This window comes from Dendropsophus ebraccatus, chromosome 7 (genome assembly GCF_027789765.1).
Source record: "Dendropsophus ebraccatus isolate aDenEbr1 chromosome 7, aDenEbr1.pat, whole genome shotgun sequence".
Lineage (NCBI taxonomy): Eukaryota > Metazoa > Chordata > Amphibia > Anura > Hylidae > Dendropsophus > Dendropsophus ebraccatus.
Window position 1 is genome coordinate 54,266,773 of NC_091460.1, and position 25,245 is coordinate 54,292,017.

The 25,245-nt window shown below is 43.1% G+C and overlaps 1 protein-coding gene across 1 annotated transcript in view; it reads left to right on the forward strand.

The window, feature by feature from the left end:
• The window catches only part of C7H4orf19 (chromosome 7 C4orf19 homolog), a 63,631-nt gene extending 39,139 nt beyond the window's left edge, over positions 1 to 24,492 (forward strand). Inside the window, exons 2-4 of the mRNA XM_069976490.1 lie at positions 16,816 to 16,858; positions 17,965 to 18,017; positions 20,874 to 24,492. Coding sequence (XP_069832591.1) covers positions 17,986 to 18,017; positions 20,874 to 21,678 — 837 coding nt within the window. The 5' untranslated portion in view covers positions 16,816 to 16,858; positions 17,965 to 17,985 and the 3' untranslated portion in view covers positions 21,679 to 24,492. The remainder of the gene's footprint in view (positions 1 to 16,815; positions 16,859 to 17,964; positions 18,018 to 20,873) is intronic.
• Positions 24,493 to 25,245: the final 753 nt, after the last annotated feature.

Below are 25,245 nucleotides of genomic sequence, written 5' to 3' on the forward strand. Positions count from 1 at the left end.
CATGATTCAGGTTCTAGTGTTGTGTTGTTAGAGGCTAGTACAGTATGCTCTGTTAGCTTAGCTCTCAATGAATACTGAGGTCATTTTGGGAACAGTTCTTGAAATCATCATTATCCCTCTACATTAGGTGTGTCTTTTACTCCATTGACTTCGATGGAGACAAAGGGATGACAAAGGTTTCAGCTATTTCATATTTACATGGGGCCTTCTTTCCTTTATTTGCTCTATGAAAATAATGTTGCTCACAGGAATGCCCATTTCTTTTGTCCTTGACATGGCCTGTGCCTTCTATTGTAAGAACGAGAAATTGCAGAAAATACTTTTCACTACCTAAGTAAATGTTACTTTAATGGTGCGTTCACACCTACAGGATCTGCAGCTGATTTTCTGCAGCAGATTTCAGTTAAATAACTGAACACAGCATCAAATCTGCTGCAGATCTGCTGCAGATCCTGTAGGTGTGAACGCACCCTAAGAGGAGTAAATTTACGAGAATATGTGAATGATATTGAGCACAGTGTTCCTAACAATATCTAGATCCCACTTTAGGCTAAGTTTACACTACGTAAAATTTCTTCAAACAACAGCCGTAGTTGCAGTTTTGCAACCATGGCCCTTATTTAACCCTTTGAGCACCAGGCCCAAAATGACCCAGTGGACCGCGCAAATTTTGATCTTAGTGCTTTCGTTTTTCCCTCCTCCCCTTCTAAGAGCTCTAGCACTTTCAGTTTTCTATCTACAAGCCATGTAAGTGCTTGTTTTTTACAGGAATAGTTGTTCTTTGTAATGGCGTCATTCATTTTACCATAACATGTATGATGGAATCCCAAATATATTATTTATGAAGATATAAATAGGTGAAATCATAAAAAAGAATGCAATATGGTAACGTTTGCAGGGTTACTGTGTCTACGTAATACACTATATGGTAAAAGCGACATGATACCATTATTCTATAGGTCAGCCCGATCACAACCATATGCAGGTTACACAGATTCTGTAATGTTATATATTTTTTTTTAATGAAATCCTTTTTTTTGGCAATTAAATATTAATAAAATGGGCCTATTGTGACGCTTATAACGGTTTTATTTTTTTACCTACGGGGCTGTATGGGGAGTCATTTTTTCCGCCATGATCTCTAGTTTTTAATAATACCATATTTGTGAAGATCAGACGTTTTGATCACTTTTTATAATTTTTTTATATATATATATATATATATATATATATATATATATATATAGTAACATAAATTCGGTAATCTGCGCACTTTTTTCCATATTTTCGTGTAGGCCGTTCGCCGTTCGCAATGGCGCTTGTTATAGTTTATTAGATCGGACAATTACGCACGCTACGGTATATTATATGTTTATCTATTTATCTATTTTTATATGTTTTATTTGTATAATGGGAAATGGGGGGTGATTTAAACTTTTATTGGGGGAGGTGTTTTGGGGTTGTGTGTTGGTGTTTTTAACTTTTTTTTTTTTACACATTTGAAGTCCCTTTGGGGGACTTTTACATACAGTACTTTGATTTCTACACTGATGATTGCTATGCCATAGGCATAGCATTGATCAGTGTTATCGGCGCTCTGCTCATTGATCCTGCCTGTGCAGGCTCAGTGTAGCAGATCGCCGATCGGACCGCACGGAGGCAGGTAAGAGACCTCCGGCGGTCCGTTTTACTGATCGGGACCCCCATAGTCACACTGCGGGGGTCCCGATCGGTAAGTGACAGGTGACTCCCCCTGTCACTTACACTTAAATGCTGCGGCCGCGCCACGATCACGGCGTTTAAGGGGTTAATGACACACGGCAGCGCGATCGCTGCAGTGTGTCATTACCGGTGAGGTTTCCGGCTGCTGATTGCAGCCGGCCCCCACCTGCTATGAAGCGCGCTCCGCTCCGGAGCGCGCTTCATAGCTCAGGACGTACCGGTGCGTCCAGGGTCGTCTGGGGACAGACTTCCAGGACGTATCGGTACGTCCTAGGTCGCCTAGGGGTTAATGAAATTGCTGATCACATACATCTCAATGGAATCCTGGACGGAGTGTATACACTCAGTATACACTCCGGACGAAATTACTTGCAGCCGCAGAAAAACATCGGCCACAAAAAACTGACAGAGCAGACAAGGTAAAGTGCAGCTCCGGCCGCACTTTACCTTGTTGGCTATGGGTAATTGGAATGCGGGAATACTTCAATAAAATGACGCAAAGTGGTGCTAATTGCTAATTGGAAATCGGGCACACCCCAATTCTAAAGAAATGAAGCTCATACAGCCGGTACTGTAATACCGGCCAGGATGAACTTCACTGACACCAGCCTTTCTGTGACACGGCCGTGTTACACAATGGCCGTTATCATATATAGTGTGAACCCAGCCTAAGGCTATGTATAATTTTATTACACAACGGGCGTAGTTGCAGTTTTGCAACAACGCCCGTTATTTAATGATATTGCAGATTACATTGAAGTCTATGGAATCACGGCCTGTACACTCTGTATACACTCTGGCCAGGAATCCTTGTGGCCGCAGAAAAAAAATTACATGTCAGTTTTGTGCGGCCGCTATTCATTGAATAGCAGACGCACATGACTGACAGAGCAGACAATGTAAAGTGGGGCTCCAGCCACACTTTACATTGTCAGCTGTGGTGATTTGAAATGCGGGCACACCGGAACGTGCCCAAATTCCAAATCAAAACATGGCCGTGTCACAGAACGGCTGGTGTCTTATGTAGTATGAAACCGGCCTCATTTTGTAAACTATACCCTTATATGTACCACCATTCTACACAGATCTCAAACATATGTTTACTGGTTATAGGGTCCACTTGTGAGGCACTAGAAATCCTGTTGCTGTAGTATCTCTAGGTTATGCTGATGCTGGGATGGCTTCGTGTTTTAAAAATTCAACCTGTTACCTCAAAATGGATGCGGAAAATAATAATAACAACAACATATACCTTTATATGAAAACCTGACTGATTAAGTGTGGTCAAGTGTAAATAGGGATAGATTTAAAGGGGTTTTCCCTTGAAATACACTTTTAAGCAATGTATGGTCATCAGGAGACAACCAGTGGAACCTCCACTGATCAAAAGAACAGGGCTCCCTGTCCCCCTATTTCAATGCAGCAGCAGTCAGATATATGTGCTCAGGGGCGTAGCTAATGTGTCTTGGGCCCTGGTGCAAGAGGTCAACTTGCCCCCCCCCCCCCTTCCTCGACCAAGCGATGCTATTGGTATATCTCAAGACCGATATTACCAATAATACAAGTATATAGGAAATATTATCACCATACATATTACCGCCATACTGTTACTAACCAAATCCTGTATACTGAGACCAATATTGCCAATAATACCAGTATACAAGGGGCAAATATTACCACCACAACCACTGTTATCACCACCATATTGTTACTGACCAAATCCAGTATACTAAATCCATTAAAACACAGCACCAGATTACAAGTAACAAAAATTATCACCACATACTAACACCACCGCTGCTACTAACACCACCACATACTAACTGACAATGTTACATACTGACTAACCCCACCACATAATGATACTAACACCACCACATACTGACTAACACCACTGCTGCTACTGAATAATCCACTGTACACAGATCACTATCACCTCATCCAATCATATAGAGGCAGCCCCAGCCTTACACAGGCTCTGTACACCATATACATTACAGTGCAGATATATTTAGTGACTCACAGGGGACGTCTTCTCTGATCCGAGTTCTCTTTAATTTTCTTCTCCATCTGCCCTGGGCCGTTATGAAAACTTCCCCGAGCCACGAATCCACAGAATCTGCCAGACAGACATATTAGGCTCCTCACTTCTCACCATCCTCATCTCTATACTAACTGCACATCTGTATTGTCCCCCTTATAGATGGCCCCGCCTGTTATTCCCCTTATAGATGCCCCCTGTTACCCCCTTATAAATGCCCCCCAATATCCATCTTATAGATGGCCCCCTAATATCCCTCTTATAGATGCCCCCTCTAATATCCCCCTTATAGATGCCACCCATGTTATCCCCCATCTGTGCAAAGCGGATAAGAAAAAACAAAAAAACACACAACTCACCTGACAACTCGCTCTCCCGCCGTGGCTCTTCTCTTGTGCAGGCTCGGTCTGGCCCCTGGCTGACGCGCGGCTCCCAGCTCTGTCCCGTCCCCGGCAGCACACACCAGTGACCAGTGTGCGCCGGGGATGATACTTCCGGCACAGGGGGCGCTTGTTATAGACACTCCCTGTGGCGGAAGTACTTCTCCGGCGCACACTGAGCTCAATGGTGTGTGTGCTGCCGGGGACGGGACAGAGCCGGGAGCCGCGCGTCAGCTGGGGGGACAGCCTCTTGTGATCGCAAGCAAACCACTGCTTGTGGTCACAAGAGGGAGTGGGAGGGGAGTCGCTACGCCACTGTATGTGCTATTCCTTTTAACTCTACAAGCAAGGTTTTCAAGCAAATGTCCTAAAAAAAAAAATATAGTCATTGTGCAAGCCTACAGATCATAAAAAGGATGTTTACTTAGGTAAATGAGTTAAGGATGGATTTAACTTTTCACTGGGCTTTCCCCCGGAATTACACTTGACACATTTTAGTAATGGCCACATCAAATATACATGTCCTACGGACTAGAATTAGGATTGACAAGCAATGGAGAACAAAGACGGGTGTGGTGGTTTGTGTTAAGCTCACTAGTTAAGGCTTTACAGCCAACATGTAAATTGTTTCCATTAAAAGGTACAGAGGTTGTGGTGGTGAGAAGCTCCGCCTCCAGATAAGACGTCCGAGTCTTGCACTTTGCATTAGTGATGTAATGTGTGCTCAGGGCGGAATGTTTGCCCTGCAGTTCCAGCCGTGTGCTTTGTACGTGGACTGGGGATAATACATATAGCACAGATTGAGAGCATGACTTCTCATGTGCAGCCATGGAAACACTTCACCTATGATTTCAATATGAACTCAATATGCTAACAGTCTGCAATAGGCTCTACCTTGCCAGATGCTCGGCCATATGTCATATAAATGTGCTGGTTAACGCCATCAGACAAGTTCAATATGTATGTAGAATGTTATTTATTAACCAAGAAGAATCCATAAAGAATAAGAAGTCTTCTACCCTGATTTATACCTATATGTTCTTCACAGTAAAAAGGCAAAAACGGTTAAGCCCTTAACAACGAGTGGTGACAGAGCAGCTGTCTGGGACTTAAAGAGGATATTCAACCCTTTGCAAATTTTTTTTAAAATGCAGGCGTAGTAGCTTTAGCTTACCCAAGTCTTAGTGTCAATTTTTGCTGGAATCCACTAGGTTTTGGGGCCACCAAAGACTTAATCACCCATCTTTTCTTTACTTCCTGGTTTGGATCATTTGAGCAAGTGACCTGCTGAACTACAAAGACCAGCATTCTCTGCATGTGGGGGCCGATCCCACCCACAATACCTACTTCTTGTAATACCTCCCACATTTCCTCCCCCACAGTGACCATTAGCCAATCTGAAGTAAGAACCACTAAAACACCAGCACCCAGCCATCATTTCCCCATATGATTCCTCACCATATCACCAGATGCTGCTGTAACATGATACAATTTAAAAAAAAAAAATTGTTAAAAAAAAAAATTAAAAGGAGAAAAAATCCAATATTTTGAAAAGTCCAGTATTTAGCAATCCTGTGTAGTAAAGGGACATGGCCATTAAATGTACAGTTAAAGGGGTAGTGCGGCGCTCAGCAATTATTCACAGAATAACACACATTACAAAGTTGTACAACTTTGTAATGTATGTTATGTCCGTGAATCGCCCCCTTCCCGTGTTCCCCCACCCCCACCCGTGTACCCGGAAGTGTGGTGCATTATACATTACCTGATCTGTGTCGACCGACCCCGTCTGCCATCTTCTTCAAAGACGTCATCTTCGGGAGGCCGGCCGACCCACTCCTGCCGCGTCATAACTGTGCTCAGCCGCAATTGGCTGAGCACAGTTCTGCTCAGCCAATCGCGGCTGAGCAGCTGATGACGCTGCAGAGGGGGGCCGGCAAGCGGAACGGCTGCAGCGAGTTGGCCGGCCTTCCGAAGATTGCATCGACAGAAGACGGGGGTCGACACGCGTCAGGTATGTATATCGCATCACACTTCTGGGTACACGTGCGGGGGTGGTGGGACACGGGAAGGGGGCGATTCACAGACATACCATACATTACAAAGTTGTATAACTTTGTAATGTGTGTTATTCTGGGAATAATTGCTGAGCGCCACACTACCCCTTTAAGCTATAGGAGTGGGTCTTCAACCTGTGTAATCATAGTGTGAATGGGCTGCTATTTTTTACACCCAGCATCCTCCTTACTAGATCAGCCCACAGGGAGGACAATTCATTCTTTATATACAATGTCACCTACCCCTTTCAACCACTTGGTATGAAATAATATAGATTAAAATCCCAACCCCATAGGGAAAAAGTCACAATGACATGTATCCTTCCATATGTCATATTACATCCTGATGATGAGATCGCAAAAATGGTGCTGAAGATCAAGCTTCATCCGCTGTTCCCTGTGCCCTATAGAGATGCTTCTAACCTGCAGTTACTTTCCCTTTAACATGATTGATTTTTACATATTTGTACCTACTATACCTAGAACTATAAGTACACACTGTTGTATATACCCTATGGAGAATTTATACATACCAAGATTTGCAATTATACAGACAAGTTAATAAAAAAGTTCCTTGCTGTCAATCATTACTGTCCGGGCAGCCCCAAAACCTTATGATGGAGCAGCCTGAACAGAGATCAGTGCAAGTCAGGGAATGAAGCGCGCTAGCCTGCAAGCTTCTCCGGATTGGTGGGGATCTCAGCAGTGACTTTTAACATCTCCCTGTGATATGTTTAAAGTTTTTTTCTTTTTTTTTTGTGCATATCTAAACCAGCGCTTCTCAATTCCAGTCCTCATGGCCCACCATCAGGTCATGTTCAGGGGATTTTCTTAGTATTTCACAGGTGATTAAACTATAGTCAATGCATCAGGTATTATCACAGGTGTTCTTTGTTTGGGATATCCTCAAAACATGACCTGTTGGTGGGCCATGAGGACTGGGATTGAGAAGCAATGATTTAAACCAAAGACATGCATAATTAAAACTTGTAAATTATGTTATAGGTGCTAGAAATGTGGGGCCATTTATACTGCTAACACTCCAGAGAGTTATTTGTATTACAAGAGATAGATCTGGGGAATGTTGGAAATAAGTTATTATGTACTATGGAGCCTAGTTTAACATTATTTAAAAATTTCATAAAAGGCCGTTCTGGTGTCATATACAGTATAGTGTGAACCTGGCCTTAATGTTGACCTCTTACTTATAGATGTAGCAAAGATTCCAAACCTTGAGGCACCAAACTTTTGACAAACAGTTTGACATTTTCTATGGCAAGGGATGTATGTCAGTTTAAATTTGCTGCATCATGGTTATATAGGGCGCTAAATGTCAAGTTAAACTTTGCTACGTCTAAAGTTCATATACCAAGAACATATACCAAGAACATCACTTAGGTTGGTCCTTTTTTGTACCAATCCTTCTCTAGTGCCATGATCAATGGCTTTCCTGTGCTGAGAATTGAAGGTTGAAGTTATATTACCAATTTCTATTTATACCTTGGATTGGAGCACTTTTTATTCTATTATATATATGTTGTACTACTCTGGTAAGACAGTTCATTAAAGGGGCTTAAGGGGATTAGAGTATCTGCATATTGTCTAAAGGAATTCTCACCACAGGATTGGCACATTGGTAGGTAATAGCTCCAGGCGTCACATTTACCACCGCCATCCTCGACCTGACCAATGCCACCATACTGTGACTGGATAACACCGCCACACTGTGACTGGATAACACCGCTACACCAGACCTGACCAATACCACCACACTGTGACTGGATAACACTGTCACACTGGACCTGACCAATACCACCATACTGTGACTGGATAACACCGCCACACTGTGACTGGATAACACCGCTACACCAGACCTGACCAATACCACCACACTGTGACTGGATAACACTGTCACACCGGACCTGACTAATACCACCATACTGTGACTGGATAACACCGCCACACCAGACCTGACCAATACTACCACACTGTGACTGGATGACACTGCCATACCAGACCTGAGCAATACTGCCATACTTGGACTGGATAACACCGCCACACCAGACCTGACCAATACCGCCATACTGTGACTGGATAATACTGCCGTACCAGACCTGAACAACACCTCCATTCCAGACCTGAACAACACCGCCCCAGCAGACCTGAACAATACCACCATACTGTGACTGGATAACACCACCATACCAGACCTAATTAATACCGCCATACTGTGACTGGATAATACTCCCATACCAGACCTGAACAACACCTCCATAGCAGACCTGAACAATACCATCATACTGGCTGTTATAATGGACATTGGTCTCTCTCTCTCTGCACCAGACTTATGGTGCGTTTACACGAAACGATAATTGGCCCGATCATACGATTAACTATGTGGGAGTAACAATTTTTTTTTCATAACGATCAGCATTTAGACGGTACGATATATCGTACGGAAAAAAATTTTGCGATCGCATGCCCGACCCCCTGCTCATCCACAGCCGCCCCCGCCGGCGCTCTGATCCCCGCCACCGCTCCGATCGCCCCGGCTGGGCGGGCGGACGGACTATTGCGCGACGACTGTTTACACGGAACGATCGGCAAATTTTTTGCGAACGACGATTTGATGACATGTTGAAAGATCAAAACGAACGATTTCTCGTTCATCGTTTGATCGTTCGCTGCGTTTACACGTACGATTATCGTTCGAATTCGTTATCGCGCAAATTTGCACGATAATCGTTACGTGTAAACGCAGCATTATGTTAATCTCTTGCTTCCAATTCAGGTGTCTCCTATAACTCTTAGCACAGTGTGAGTATATCTTTCATCCTGTTGCTGCCTACCACCTATTGTCCCATATTGTTTATATGTGATTATGTGTTACGTTATTGTACAGGATGTCAGTTCTCAGCCCTATATCATTTGCAATACTCTTATATATGATTGTCCTGATATTACTCCTCAGTTACCCACTAGACTATATACCTATATACACCTCTCTGCACACACATATGTGTATGTATCAATATATTTCACAGTTATCCAGTTCCCAGCTGCATTTCATTTCCCCCACATGCCATGCAATGTTTTATATAGTGAGAGCTATTCCCATACTTACACCAGCAACACATATTAATGTTTTACTAATTGTGTGATTTTCTAATACTCATTCAGTGTTGTTATAATCTACAGATACCATTTTGATAAAGGTCGTAAATGACCGAAGCGTCCAGTGATATGGTACACAAAAATCTTTTAAGTGCAAAAAATAAAAACTTAAAAATTGATGGCAATTGGTGTGCAGTTGGTATTCCTGTATTCATGATAATCGCTTCAAATGGCACCCCCTACTTTGTGTGCGCAGACATAGCATCAACTATAGCACCATGCTGTGACTGAATAACACTGCCATACCAGACCTGACCAATACCGCCATACTATGACTGGAGAACACCGACACACCAGACCTGACCAATACCGTCATCTGTGACTGGATAACACTGTCATACCAGACCTGACCAATACCGCCATCTGTGACTGGATAACACAGCCATACCAGACCTGACCAATACCGCCATACTGTGACTGGATAACACTGTCATACCAGACCTGACCAATACCGCCATCTGTGACTGGATAACACTGTCATACCAGACCTGACCAATACCGCCATCTGTGACTGGATAACACTGCCAGACCAGACCTGACCAATACCGCCATACTGTGACTGGATAACACTGTCATACCAGACCTGACCAATACCGCCATACTGTGACTGGATAACACTGTCATAACACGCCTGACCAATACCGCTATACTGTGACTGGATAACACTGCCAGACCAGACCTGACCAATACCGCCATCTGTGACTGGATAACACTGTCATACCAGACCTGACCAATACCGCCATCTGTGACTGGATAACACTGCCAGACCAGACCTGACCAATACCACCATATTGACAGAGAAAAAAGAAAAACTGTGGGTGAACAACAACAAAAATAACGTCCGCTATTTTTAATAATGAGGGTATTAATCAAATGCTATATTATTATGGTAAATTATACCATAAAAGTATTAGCCATGAAGTTGTGCAGCTGTTTGAGCCATAGGGTATGATGAAAAAACATGTCACCCATGTATGGTACAGGAAAATACATGACACAAGTGCTTCATCTTTAAACAGAGTACTTTTTACTATCATTGCTTTTTAAATAGTTTTTTTTTATATCACATTGGAGCCTTGGGTGCTTTGCTTTACTATTGGATTGACTATCTGTACTTTATACATTGAGTAGTCCGGCAGATGAGAATTAGAATATATTGCTCACTAAGGGTATGTTCACACTGGGTAATATAGCGGAACTCTCCGGTGCGGAATCCAGCCTGCCTCAGGGTTGCACTGTCTCTATGGGATGGCTTGTTCTAATCAGAACATTGCCCAGACCATCACTGCCTCTGCTGGCTTTCCTCATGGTGATTTCTCAGTCGAGGACACCTTCAGTGCTCCATGTTCCAGTTCTGCTGCTCATGTGCCCATCGTAGACACTTTTGGAATTGGACTGGGGTCTGTATGGACACCTGTGATGCTCTGTAGCTACACAGTCCCATAGACACCAATACCTTGTGTGTTTTCTATCCTTTAAATGAATTTTATATAACCTATTTGTCTTATTGATAACAGTAAAATATTGTATTGGGTAAAAAATGTAATTGGGTAAACTACTGCTATTATTATTATTATTATTACTAGAAAATGTACCCGGCGCTGCCTGGGTATAAAGTGTCAGTGTGTTAATTAGATTTGTTCTAAGGTGCCCAGGAGGCCAAGCTAAAGGGTATTGTTTCATCTGAGTTAATCAGTGGAATTAGTGTATACCTGTAGTGCATAGTTGAAGGGGTTCTGTATACTCACAATGTATAGTTTTTAGGGGTCTCGCATATCTGTAGTGCATAGTTGGGGGGGCTGTATACCTATAGTGTATAGTTGGGGGGGTCCTGTATACCTGCAGTATGTAGTTGGGGGGGCTGTATACCTATAGTGTATAGTTGGGGGGTCCTGGATACCTGCAGTATGTAGTTGGGGGGGCTGTATACCTGTAGTGTATAGTTGAGGGAGGTCCTGTATACCTGCAGTGTACAGTTGGTGAAGGTCCTGTATACCTGTACTGTATAGTTCGGGGGTCCTGTATACCTGTAGTATATAGTTGGTGCTGTATACCTGTAATGTATAGTTGGTGGAGGTCTTGTATACCTGTAGTGTATAGTTTGGGGTCCTATATACCTGTAGTATATAGCTGGTGGAGTTCCTGTATACCTGTAGTATATTCAGGGTCCTGTATACTTGTACTATAGAGTTGGTGAAGGTGCTGTATACCTGTATTATAGAGTTGGTGTAGGTCCTGTATACTTGTAGTGTATAGTTTTGGGGTCCTGTATACCTGTAGTGTATAGTTTGGGGTCCTGTATACCTGTAGTATATAGTTGGTGGAGGTCCTGTATACCTGAAGTATATAGTTGGTGGAGGTCCTGTATACCTGCAGTGTATAATTTTGGGGTCCTTTATACCTGTAGTTTAAAGTTTGGGGTCCTGTATACCTGTAGTATATAGTTTTGTGGAGGTCCCGTGCACCTGTAGTGTATAGTTTTGGTGTCCTGTATACCTGTAGTGTCCTGTATACCTGCAGGGTTGTATTTACCCGTATGGCAGTGTTATTCAGTCACAGTGTGTCGGTATTGGTCAGGTCTGGTATGGCGGTGTTAGCCAGTCACAGTATGGCGGTATTGGTCAGGTCTGGTGTGGCGGTGTTATCCAGTCACGGTATGGTGGTATTGGTCAGGTCTGGTATAGCGGTGTTATCCAGTCACAGTATGGTGGTATTGGTCAGGTCTGGTATGACAGTGTTATCCAGCACAGTATGGCGGTATTGGTCAGGTCTGGTATGGCAGTGTTATCCAGTCACAGTATGGCGGTATTGGTCAGGTCTGGTATGACAGTATTATCCAGCACAGTATAGCAGTATTGGTCAGGTCTGGTGTGGCGGTGTTATCCATTCACAGTATGGCAGTATTGGTCAGGTCTGGTATGGCGGTGTTATCCAGTCACAGTTTGGCGGTATTGGTCAGGTCTGATATGACAGTGTTATCCAGTCACAGTATGGCGGTATTGGTCAGGTCTGGTATGACAGTGTTATCCAGCACAGTATGGCGGTATTGTTCAGGTCTGGTGTGGCAGTGTTATCCAGCACAGTATGGCGGTATTGGTCAGGTCTGGTGTGGCAGTGTTACCCAGTCACAGTTTGGTATACCTGTAGTGCCCTGTATATACATGTACTGTATGGATGGAGTAGGGGGCCCTGTATATACATGTACTGTATAGTTGGAGTAGGGGGTCCTGTATATATATGTTCTGTATAGATGGAGTAGGGGGTCCTGTATATACATGTACTCTATAGTTGGAGTAGGGGGCCCTGTATATATATGTCCTGTATAGATGGAGTAGGGGGTCCTGTATATACATACACTGTATAGATGGAGTAGGGGGTCCTGTATATACATGTACTGTATAGATGGAGTAGGGGGTCCTGTATATACATGTACTGTATAGATGGAGTAGGGGGCCCTGTATATACATGTACTGTATAGATGGAGTAGGGGGCCCTGTATATATATGTACTGTATAGATGGAGTAGGGGGTCCTGTATACATGTACTGTATAGATGGAGTAGGGGGTTCTGTATATACATGTACTGTATAGATGGAGTAGGGGGCCCTGTATATATATGTACTATATAGATGGAGTAGGGGGTCCTGTATACATGTACTGTATAGATGGAGTAGGGGGTCCTGTATATACATGTACTGTATAGATGGAGTAGGGGGCCCTGTATATACATGTACTGTATAGATGGAGTAGGGGGCCCTGTATATATATGTACTGTATAGATGGAGTAGGGGGTCCTGTATATACATGTACTGTATAGATGGAGTAGGGGGTCCTGTATATACATGTACTGTATAGATGGAGTAGGGGGTCCTGTATATACATGTACTATATAGATGGAGTAGGGGGTCCTGTATACATGTACTGTATAGATGGAGTAGGGGGTCCTGTATATACATGTACTGTATAGATAGAATAGGGGGCCCTGTATATATATGTCCTGTATAGATGGAGTAGGGGGTCCTGTATATACATGTACTGTATGGATGGAGTAGGGGGTCCTGTATATACATGCACTGTATAGATAGAGTAGGGGGTCCTGTATATACATGTACTGTATAGATGGAGTAGGGGGTCCTGTATATACATGTACTGTATAGATAGAGTAGGGGGTCCTGTATATACATGTACTGTATAGTTGGAGTAGGGGGTCCTGTATATACATGTACTGTATAGATGGAGTAGGGGGTCTACCAGTTATTACTGTGGATGTTGTGAGGCAGCTTCCCTAGCAACCATTGCTCCCTATGAAAATGAAAGCAGTAATCCTATTGGTTGCTAAGGCTCCAACTGCCGTGTCTGCTGCAGCTAATTATATCACCTGTGTTTGCAGTGAGGAGATTTTCCCATTCATCTCTATGAGGCGCCTCTCTTTCCCCTCCCCCTCCCCTCCTGTACATCTGGCGGGGACGGGACCTTCGCAATAACCTTCCCGGGCACCCAATGTATCTGTGGGCCAAATTTGGGGTCAAACGGTTCAGGCGTTTGGAAGTCTATAGAGGACAGACAGACAGACAGACAGACAGAAGGACAGACAGACAGACTTTGATTTTTATGATATAGACTAGAAAATGTACCCGGCGCTGCCCGGTTATAAAGTGTCAGTGTGTTAATTAGATTTCTTCTAAGGTGCCCAGGAGGCCAAGCTAAAGGTATTGTTTCATCTGAGTTAATCAGTGGAATTAGTGTATACCTGTAGTGCATAGTTGGAGGGGTTCTGTATACCCACAATGTATAGTTTTTAGGGGTCTCGCATATCTGTAGTGCATAGTTGGGGGGGCTGTATACCTATATTGTATAGTTGAGGAAGGTCCTGTATACCTGCAGTGTACAGTTGGTGAAGGTCCTGTATACCTGTACTGTATAGTTCGGGGGTCCTGTATACCTGTAGTATATAGTTGGTGCTGTATACCTGTAATGTATAGTTGGTGGAGGTCTTGTATACCTGTAGTTTATAGTTTGAGGGTCCTGGATACCTGTAGTGTATAATTGGTGGAGGTCTTGTATACCTGTAGTATATAGTTCGGGGGTCCTGTATACCTGCAGTAAATAGTTTGAGGGTCCTGTATAACTATAGTATAGAGTTGGTGGAGGTCCTGTATACCTTTAGTGTATAGTTTGGGGTCCTATATACCTGTAGTATATAGCTGGTGGAGTTCCTGTATACCTGTAGTATATTTGGGGTCCTGTATACTTGTAGTATAGAGTTGGTGAAGGTGCTGTATACCTGTATTATAGAGTTGGTGTAGGTCCTGTATACCTGTAGTGTATGGTTTTGAGGTCCTGTATACCTGTAGTGTATAGTTTGGGGTCCTATATACCTGTAGTATATAGTTGGTGGAGTTCCTGTATACCTGTAGTGTATAGTTTTGGGGTCCTGTATACCTGTAGTGTATAGTTTGGGGTCCTGTATACCTGTAGTATATAGTTGGTGGAGGTCCTGTATACCTGAAGTATATAGTTGGTGGAGGTCCTGTATACCTGTAGTATATAGTTTTGGGGTCCTGTATACCTGTAGTGTAAAGTTTGGGGTCCTGTATACCTGTAGTATATAGTTTTGTGGAGGTCCCGTGCACTTGTAGTGTATAGTTTCTGGGTCCTGTATACATGTAGTGTCCTGTATACCTGCAGGGTTGTATTTACCCGTATGGCAGTGTTATTCAGTCACAGTGTGTCGGTATTGGTCATGTCTGGTATGGGGGTGTTATCCAGTCACAGTATGGCGGTATTGGTCAGGTCTGGTGTGGCGGTGTTACCCAGTCACAGTTTGCCGGTATTGGTCAGGTCTGGTATGGAGGTGTTATCCAGTCACAGTATGGCGGTATTGGTCAGGTCTGGCAGTGTTATCCAGTCACAGTATGGCGGTATTGGTCAGGTCTGGTGCGGCAGTGTTATCCAGTCACAGTATGGCGGTATTGGTCAGGTCTGGTATGACAGTGTTATCCAGCACAGTATGGCGGTATTGGTCAGGTCTGGTGTAGCAGTGTTACCCAGTCACAGTTTGGTATACCTGTTGTGCCCTGTATATACATGTACTGTATAGATGGAATAGGGGGTCCTGTATATACATGTACTGTATGGATGGAGTAGGGGGTCCTGTATATACATGTACTGTATGGATGGAGTAGGGGGCCCTGTATATACATGTACTGTATAGATGGAGTAGGGGGTCCTGTATATACATGTACTGTATAGATGGAGTAGGGGGTCCTGTATATACATGTAATGTGTAGTTGGAGTAGGGGGTCCTGTATATACATGTACTGTATGGATGGAGTAGGGGGTCCTGTATACATGTACTGTATCGATGGAGTAGGGGGTCCTGTATATACATGTACTGTATAGATGGAGCAGGGGGCCCTGTATATACATGTACTGTATAGATGGAGTAGGGGGTCCTGTATATATATGTACTGTATAGATGGAGTAGGGGGTCCTGTATATACATGTACTGTATAGATGGAGTAGGGGGTCCTGTATATACATGTACTGTATAGTTGGAGTAGGGGGTCCTGTATATACATGTACTGTATAGATGGAGTAGGGGGTCCTGTATATACATGTACTGTATAGATGGAGTAGGGGGTCCTGTATATACATGTAATGTATAGTTGGAGTAGGGGGTCTACCAGTTATTACTGTGGATGTTGTGAGGCAGCTTCCCTAGCAACCACAACTCCCTGTGAAAATGAAAGCAGTAATCCTATTGGTTGCTAAGGCTCCAACTGCCGTGTCTGCTGCAGCTAATTATATCACCTGTGTTTGCAGTGAGGAGATTTTCCCATTCATCTCTATGGGGCGCCTCTTTTTCCCCTCCCCCTCCCCTCCTGTACATCTGGCAGGGACGGGACCTTCGCAATAACCTTTCCGGGCACCCAATGTATCTGTGTGCCAAATTTGGGGTCAAACGGTTCAGGCGTTTGGAAGTCTATAGAGGACAGACAGACAGACAGACAGACAGACAGGACAGACAGACAGACAGACAGACAGACTTTGATTTTTATGATATAGATGAATGTTTCTCACACCTAGATTATAGCTGTACTATTTTTGTTGTTGTTGTTATTATTAATATTATTGTCGTTGTTACTATTATGAATGTTTCTTACACCTAGATTATAGCTGTACTATTTTTGTTGTTGTTGTTATTAATATTATTGTCGTTGTTACTATTATGAATGTTTCTTACACCTAGATTATAGCTGTACTATTTTTGTTGGTTATTAATATTATTGTCGTTGTTACTATTATGAATGTTTCTTACACCTAGATTATAGCTGTACTATTTTTGTTGTTGTTGTTATTATTATTATTATTGTCGTTGTTACTATTATGAATGTTTTTTTACACCTAGGATTATAGCTGTACTATTTTTCTTCTTCCAGGCATGTGGCGCCTATGTCTGATCTTTAATGGAATACTTTGCAGGTAAGATTTATTTTATTTCTCATTTGTGGTAAGAGACAGTAGTTGTCATTTTTTATGTTAGAACTTTCTCAGAGTTGACGTCTTGATCTTGACAGTGACCCCTATGGTAAATATGAAGTAGTCCCTGTAAGGTGTGTTTCTGGATGACGCACAGTGTAAGCACAGACACTTCACAAAGTTGACTCTATACTGACAGTGATGCCTGATGGAAAACAGGCAGCGTATTGTACTTAGGCAAATATGGGAAAATGACTAAACAAAACATATTGATACTACCAGATTGCTATCCTTATGCAAGTTTGTTTTTTTTATTTTTTTTTATGGCTTATGTTTTTACAAGATCCAAGGTGGACATGATAAGTCCACTGATTTATATAATCTGTTCAATTGAGCAATTGAGATTAATGGAATGAGTTATACCAATATCAAAATCTATCCCGCTTACAAAATAAATTGGAGATTGTTGGGGCCCCATTGCGGTGACCCCCTCAAATTGTTATAACAGGGCTCCCAAGTTCTCTGTTCCCTCAATATAAGAGCACATTGAAAAGAAGCATAGATTAATAATGATAATGAACCAGCCATTCCATTCTATGGGGCTGAAGAAGCTGATGACGGTACCTGGCAATTCCATTGATCCCATAGACGTTGAACAGTGTGGCAGGTCCATATGTGACCTATGAGCTCCAACTAAAGCAGTGATGGACTTGATTCCCTCCCCTCCCCCCCGTTTTGATCATGGGGGGTCCCAGTGATCACATATTTATTCCCTATCCTTTGATCATTTTTTTTCATAGAATAATCATTTTAACTATACCAGTAACGGGACTGTTTAACGGTGTGGATACACGTAGCTCAATGTGTTGTATGTTAAATGGAAGAACCAAACCATTCTCTCTGACAATGACTGGTCACATTTTAAGTAAACTTAAAGAGTATTGGGCTGGGTTCACACTACGTAAAAACAACGCCCGTATTTAATAACAACGGCGATTATTTAACAAATAATGGCCATTGTTATGAAATACAGCTGTTGTTTTCCATAGTGTGAACCTGGACTTCTACAGCATGAAATTACTATTTTGCTTGTATTATTTTCCACGCAGGTGTTAAGAGACCTTAACCAGATGGGGTGCAATTGCTGTAGAATGCTGAACAGGTAGGCATGGAAGATGATCTGTATTACTATACCATTACCATACTATATTACTATTCTCTGTGAGACTGCTCCATCTATTGAAATAAGTGGAAACGCTATCAGTAGGAAGTTGTATTGCTGGATCCAAGACATAGATACAATTCACAAGGCTGATGGGATGGGGAGGCAGGGGCTCTATCAGTCTCTACTAGAAACACTAGCACTATACACATCTTTGCTGCATTGGTGTGTTTTGCATGTGCCTTTGCAGTTTATGTGCACTGCAGCAGCACAAGAAATGCACAGCCATGTCGCTATGATTACCTCCACATCACCTGTGCAATAAATCTTACATTGCATAATTCATCTGCAACTGTAAATCATGTCACAGGGCAGTGCCATGGCAATACCTCAGTGAGGCTAAAAGCCAAATTATTATACCATTAATAACTATGTCTAGTGTATATTAGAAAGAATAATTTTTCTATTTGGTGAGGTCCCAGTCTGTGGGTACTATTACACGGAACGATAATCGGCTGAATTGGCCCGATTCGGCCGATTATCGATCCGTGTAATAAATGCAACGATCAGCCGATGACAAACGATCATCGGCTAATCGTTGATATAGGTTAGAACCTATTTTCGTCGGGCGCCGATCGCGCACCGCTGCGTTTAATAGCGGTGCGTGGCCGGCGACTAACGATATACATTACCCATCCACGTTCCAGGGCTGCTCCTGCCGTCCGCTTCTCCCGGGGTCCCGCGCGCGCTCTAGCTTCACAGCGGCCTGTCAGCTGATAGGCCGCTCAGCCAATCACAGGCCGCGGCGGTCCCGGCCTGTGATTGGCTGAGCGGCCTACCAGCTGACGGGCCGCTGTGAAGCTAGAGCACGCACGGGACCCCGGGAGAAGCGGACGGCAGGAGAAGCGGACGGCAGGAGCAGCCCTGGAATGTGGATGGGTGGTATGTATGTATGTATGTGGATGTGGTAATGTGTGCCAGTTTAGCAAGGGCTGCAAGGACATCGGTAACGATGTCCTTGCAGCTCTTGTCAAACGATTATCGGGCCGTGTAATAGGCCCAGTAAACGAGCAACGATCTAGCAGATCGCTGCTCGTTTACAGGTATTATCGGGCCCTGCTCGGCCCGTGTAATACCACCCTGAATCTGAGGTCCATAGCAGAGCAAGTCATTTTCAATTCCCTTTACACTTATGTCTTTACTTTCCAATGTGATATTTATACAATTGACATTTACTTTTATATCCTACATAGTTCTGTCATGTTCTGTGAAAAAAAATAACCTCAGCAGACACAAAACCCATAGGGTAGCTTCACACACCGTATCGCAGCGCATTTTCTGCTGCACCATCAAATCTGCTGCAGATCTGGTGTGTGTGTGAAGGCACCCTTGAAGCGACTCTGTACCCACAATCTGACCCCCCAAACCGCTTGTACCTTCAGATAGCTGCTTTTGATCCAAGATCTGTCCTGCGGTCCGTTCAGCAGGTGATGCAGTTATTGTCCTAAAAAACAACTATTAAACTGGCAGCCCCATGCCCAACGGGCATGGCCTATATTGTGTATGCATTAGGCTGGCACAACCTCTCTGTCCCTTCTCATCATTAGGAATGCTCCAGGCAGATTGTCTCCTATTCCCCACCTGTGTCAGCACGGCACATGGGCTGGGTCGTTAAGACACCTGTGCAATGTTTAGACAGGAGAAAATGTTCCAGTGGCATTCCTAAAGATGAAGAGGGTGGGGAGGAGGGACGCAGGTGTGGTGCAAAGTTAGGGCACAGTTACTCCAGTAGGGAATGAGGCTGCAAGTTTAAAAGTTGTTTTTTAGGACAATAACTGCAGCACCTACCGAATGGACCCCAGGACAGATTTTGGATTAAAAGCAGCTATCTGAAGGTACAAGTGGTTTGGGGGGGGGGGGGGGGTCAGGTACAAATGTACCACTTGTATATTGCTTTGTTTTTTACATGAACAGACTGGCGCCGGCGTGGGGATGCTGGTGGTGTAGTGGTTTTTTTTTAACCGCCGAATTTCCGCACACTGCGTCGGTCTATTCCCGAGCACCAAGCCGGCATGAAGCACTGGGGAGCCCGCCAGGTCCAAGTGTTTCGAAAACCCCTCCCCTTTGTGATGCATCTCTATTAGAATGAATGGAGCAGTGTCACAGAGGTAAGAGGAGATCGGCACACTGGGGGTCAGCGGACCTGCCCCCAGTGCTTCATGCGCGGCCGGTGCCCTGAAATAAAGTACTGGACATAAAGCTCTACACCACCAGCATACTCGCGCTGGAACCAGTCTGTTCATCTAAAACAACACAAACCGATGTACCTAGTGGTACATTCGCTTTAAAGTCTATGGGTCATGGCTGAGCAGCAATTCCTGCTTTTCTTTCAACATGCGTGCTCAGCAGGTCACTGGATGTAGCATTGACCCATCTCAGCTACTAATGGGCTAGTGCTTGGAAAGCAGAAAGCATTGCTTCTAATACAATGAACTTGGCCAAATTCACACATCCATAGTCCTGCCCATAACTGTGGACCTTCAGCGTCCAACAGGACTATAAATTAGCACCATTGTCTGCAACCGTCCAAATTGGCATGGACCTCTTTATTTAAGATAGGTGATCTGTGCTGCACCTAGGGGCTGCATTATGGCTTGCTAGGTTGTTTTTTTTTGGGGGGGGGGGGAGGGGGGTTTGCAGCACAGATCACGACCGGAACAAAAGATCCGTAACACGTATGGATGTGTGTCTGAGGCCATAGGAATGAATGACAGAATTAACGGAAGTGTGAAATGGGCCTTATACTGTTTGCTGGTAAAATCTTTAAAGTACAAGTAATGTTCTGTTGTCTTTCAGTTATATGTTCAAACCACAAGAGCTACCAACAAATGGATATGTGAATGAAGCACACAGCTACGAGCATGACCGTTCCAAGTCTCCGACTATAAAGATCAGTGAACTTATGAATGAAGGATACAACATAATCGAACGAGACAGATTCACTGGTTCACATAATTTGTACAATGCATCAGAAAAGATCAATGTTAAAGCTGATGAGGCTGGCTCCACAGTACCAGCCAGCTTCTCATTATACGCAGTTTCAAATGAGAACTTTATAGGTGATGTCAAAGAGCAAGATGACCAATCCTTCCAATCTGACGACAACCTGCATTCAACGCCTACTTCAAGCCAACGGAAGTTAGAAATACCAAATGACCATACTAAAAATACAGACGAACCAGAATGCATTCAACATGAGCTATCTGCATCAATGCAAGAAAATATTTCTCTTACAGAAAGTGCAATACTTGAGGTCAAAAGTAGTAACTTAAACTTAGAATACTCCAATGAGATTGGAGATATCACACAGTTCAATGGTCTTCCTAAGGAGGCGAACCATGTGCATGACTCTAGCAAAAATCCTCACGGTAATACAGACCATGGCTCCTGTTCTCCTTCAGGAGACCATGTTTTTATACAGAGGTCAAGACCCCCTTCGTTGGTTGACCTCATGATCGAAAGAAATGCATCACGGGGTTCAAAGAAAGGTACAATAGTTATAGATGGGGTGTTCCTGGAAGATGATATGGATCCAGACGTGGCTGAAGCATTGGCAGCACTGGCCGCGGCCATAGCAGGTGAAGAATATGAGGACTATTAGAGGTCTGTGACTGATGGTATCTGTATGCACTTTGAAATCAGAAAAAATTTAAGAGGAACATTTTCACTTCTTTGGAATTCAGGAAGTTTGCGATGATAATTCTTAAAGGTTTTCAGAACTAAAAAAAATACTGTAGCTATTAACTATATACTTTCCATAACCATAGAATGACAGCACCACTGGTTGGTAGTCTAGTTGTGCATTAAGAAATAGTGTTCCCTGATATAGAACCTATATCTCAAATAAAGAGCAACTTTGTTCGCTATATGCAACAAAGTTAATATTTCTCTAGTACACCCTTGATACCTAAGGCCATGGGGTTATATTTTACTATAACTGGTATTGATTAATACATTTTTATAACACTAAAGGGGTTTTCCAGGACTTTCAGAATGATGGCTTGGTTTTACGTTAGGCCATCAATATGCTTCATATTGGTGGAATGCAACTCCCAACACCTAAGCTGACTAGTTGGTTAAAGCGGCCATGGCGATCATATGAGTGCTGTGACATCCTCTTACCAAGCACTGTGCTGTATATTCTGTAATAGCTGTGATTGGCATTACCGCTTGTCCACTTCAATAGGGTGAGGCGAAGAGGCTGCAGCGCTCACATGAAGTGATTTTCCCATGACCTCATGGACTTGCAGAGTGTATGCTGTGGATTTGGGTAAAGAAGTTAACCCCATTCAATGGGTTAGTCTATGTCCATGCTAACCAATGTGTACAAGAGGGACTTTTAAAGTGACCATACACTTTCAATTACAATTGTTCAGCCAACAGCTATTTCTCCTGATCTCCCTATACATATAAATGTTCACGTTTCCACTTTGGAGTTAGAAGGGGTGAGCTGCTGCCAGACAAATCTGGCATCGGCTTATCTTGTCCAGGACAAAGGGTCCAGTAAAAGAAATTCAAAATGACCAACTCTTCTTTCCTCCAACATCATCTTACAGGGGATATTTGGGAAACTACCATAAACGTTAGTTAGCTTAATCTGCCGAAGTTTGCATGATCAGCTGACTTTAGCCGAATATGCATTGGCGCCTTTAGGCTACTTCAGACACCAAGTATACAGTATAAGCATTTCCCACATCATAGTTGCTGAACACTGCCCTGATAATAGGTAAGAGGAGAGGTGATAACTTTATAGCATTGTATACACAAGAGAATGTGCATGTAGTGTACCTTACATAGATGGAATAATGAACAACTATTAATGAGGGCAATGTAGAAGACCAATGTCTCCGGGAATTGGCCAGTGTTGTAATTGCCTAAAAACAAAATGTAATAGCACTCCATACACGGGGGCCTGTTATTTAGCAATTATTAGAACAGCTTGAGAAATTCAATAGTGTTTCCTTCACGTAACAGTAAACGTGAGTAACTTTTCTAGTATGTTCTGACATGCAGCCTTTGTTGTGATAATTATCCCGGGTCTGCCCATTTTTGCAAATAAGAAATCCAGCCTGAGGCCTGAACTGAACTCCTACAAGGCACAATACCAGCTGATGGAACCAACCAACAATTTCTCTTCAAAGTAAAATAAGTTGCACTTACCTTAGTGGCACCTTCGCTCCAACACTTTTTAAGTCCCCCCATTCTTCAACCTCAACTATAGTAACTTAGCAAGAATTATTACTAATACATGAAGATTTGCCAGTAATGCCCTTTTTACTCTCATACATATTAATCCTCATACCTTATTTAATAGTAACCATTATCTATTTCAGTTCCAAACTTCATTCATTTGGCTTTCCATTGTTTAACATACCAAATTCTGGGGTCAGAGAGGCCTCCAGAGAAACAAAGGATCCTTTGCTGGTTGTTGGTCCCTGAGGCTTCAGCATTTGTCGGTCCCACATCCACCATTACACAGGGTGATGTGTTGCCGACGAACAAAGATTTTTTTTTAGCAGGTTGAAACCATATGATGAGCTGACAAACTAACGTTTACTTGTTTCTCAACTGTTCTCTAAGCCTATTGCCCAGGGTGGTCTCTTTGGACGATAAATACCCTGGGTAATATGGCCCTAAGATAATGTAGTTTGGAGCCAGTCATTTGTAACTTGGGTCTATTTCCTAGGAGTTGATTCACAATTGCTAGTGACCCCCCCCTCCCCCCCCCCAAAAAAAAATACCATTATTTGAATGGTAATTTCTATGAACAAATTGTTCATTTGCCTCATTCTACTTTTGCTAAAAAAAAATGTGTATAAACATAAATCTCATGTGATGTCAAGGTATATGAAGCATGGCCACTATATGGGTGCTCTCACACAGTGCAATCTTTTTCTGCAGGTCTTTTTCCTTTTTGAATCCATTATACACCAGGACTGAACTAAGGCAATAACAGAAGTAGCCTCACCATCTTTATACAACCTGTAGCAACTCTGTACCCACAATCTGTCCACCCCAAACCACTTGTACCTTCGGATAGCTGCTTTTAATCCAAGATCTGTCCTGGGGTGCGTTCAGCAGGTGATAGTTAGTGTCCTAAAAAAATTACTTTTAAACTTGCAGCCCTGTGCCAATCTGTACGTGGCCTAGATTGTGTATGCATTAGGCTGGCACACTCTCTCTGTCCCTCCTCCCCGCCCTCTTCATCATTAGGAATGCTCCAGGCAGATTGTCTTCTATTCATGACCTGTGTCAGCACGGCACATGGCCTGGATCGTTAAGGTACCTGTGCAGTGTTCACTGCAGAGGAATAGGAAAAATCCTGCCAGTGGCATTCCTAATGATGGAGGGGGCAGGGAGGAGGGACAGAGGGGTGGTGCAAGGTTAAGGCACAGATACGCTAAGCTGTTTGGCGCAGGGCTGCAAGTTTAAAAGTTGTTTTTTAGGACAATAACTGCATCACCTGCCAAACGGACCCCAGGACAGATCTTGGATTAAAAGCAGCTATCCGAAGGTACAAGTGGTTGGGGGGGGGGGGCAGATTGTGTGTACAGAGTTGCTTTAATTCTGTACTCATACTTTGTCCGTCAATAAAAATATATGTTAAAAAAAAAAAAAGTACCATATGTTTTTTATATGATCTAATTCATTATGATCGACAGCTGGTGGTGGCTTCAAAACTGTATTAAAAACTGCACAGAGTAAGAACACCCTACAGCAAGGGCAGGTACAATCCAATGTAAACAATGAAAAGGCTGCAATGATCCACAAGTGTCATGGCTCCAATGTAATACAGACCGGAGGACAAGACATCAATTTTAATATCCTGAATAACCCATTTATGAGAATTGAACTGTCCATCGGGATGACTCACAATTCATTATTTGAAATCCTTACAACTTGTTCCTTAAGTGATAGGAAGCAAATATTGACTCCTACTCCTATATAAAAAGTGGCTATATAATGTATTCACTCTTCCGTCATCCTCTGGACATTTTCATGTTTTATTGTACATCAAAGTGAAGGCAAATCTCTAAGTGATCCACACCTAGTAAGTCCACAGTGATTCAATGCTGGTGACTCAGGGTTGTTAAATAATACATGAAAAAGTCCGAGGTGGTGAATATTTTTATTAGGCCTCGCATAGGTACATATTATCGCCTGGATG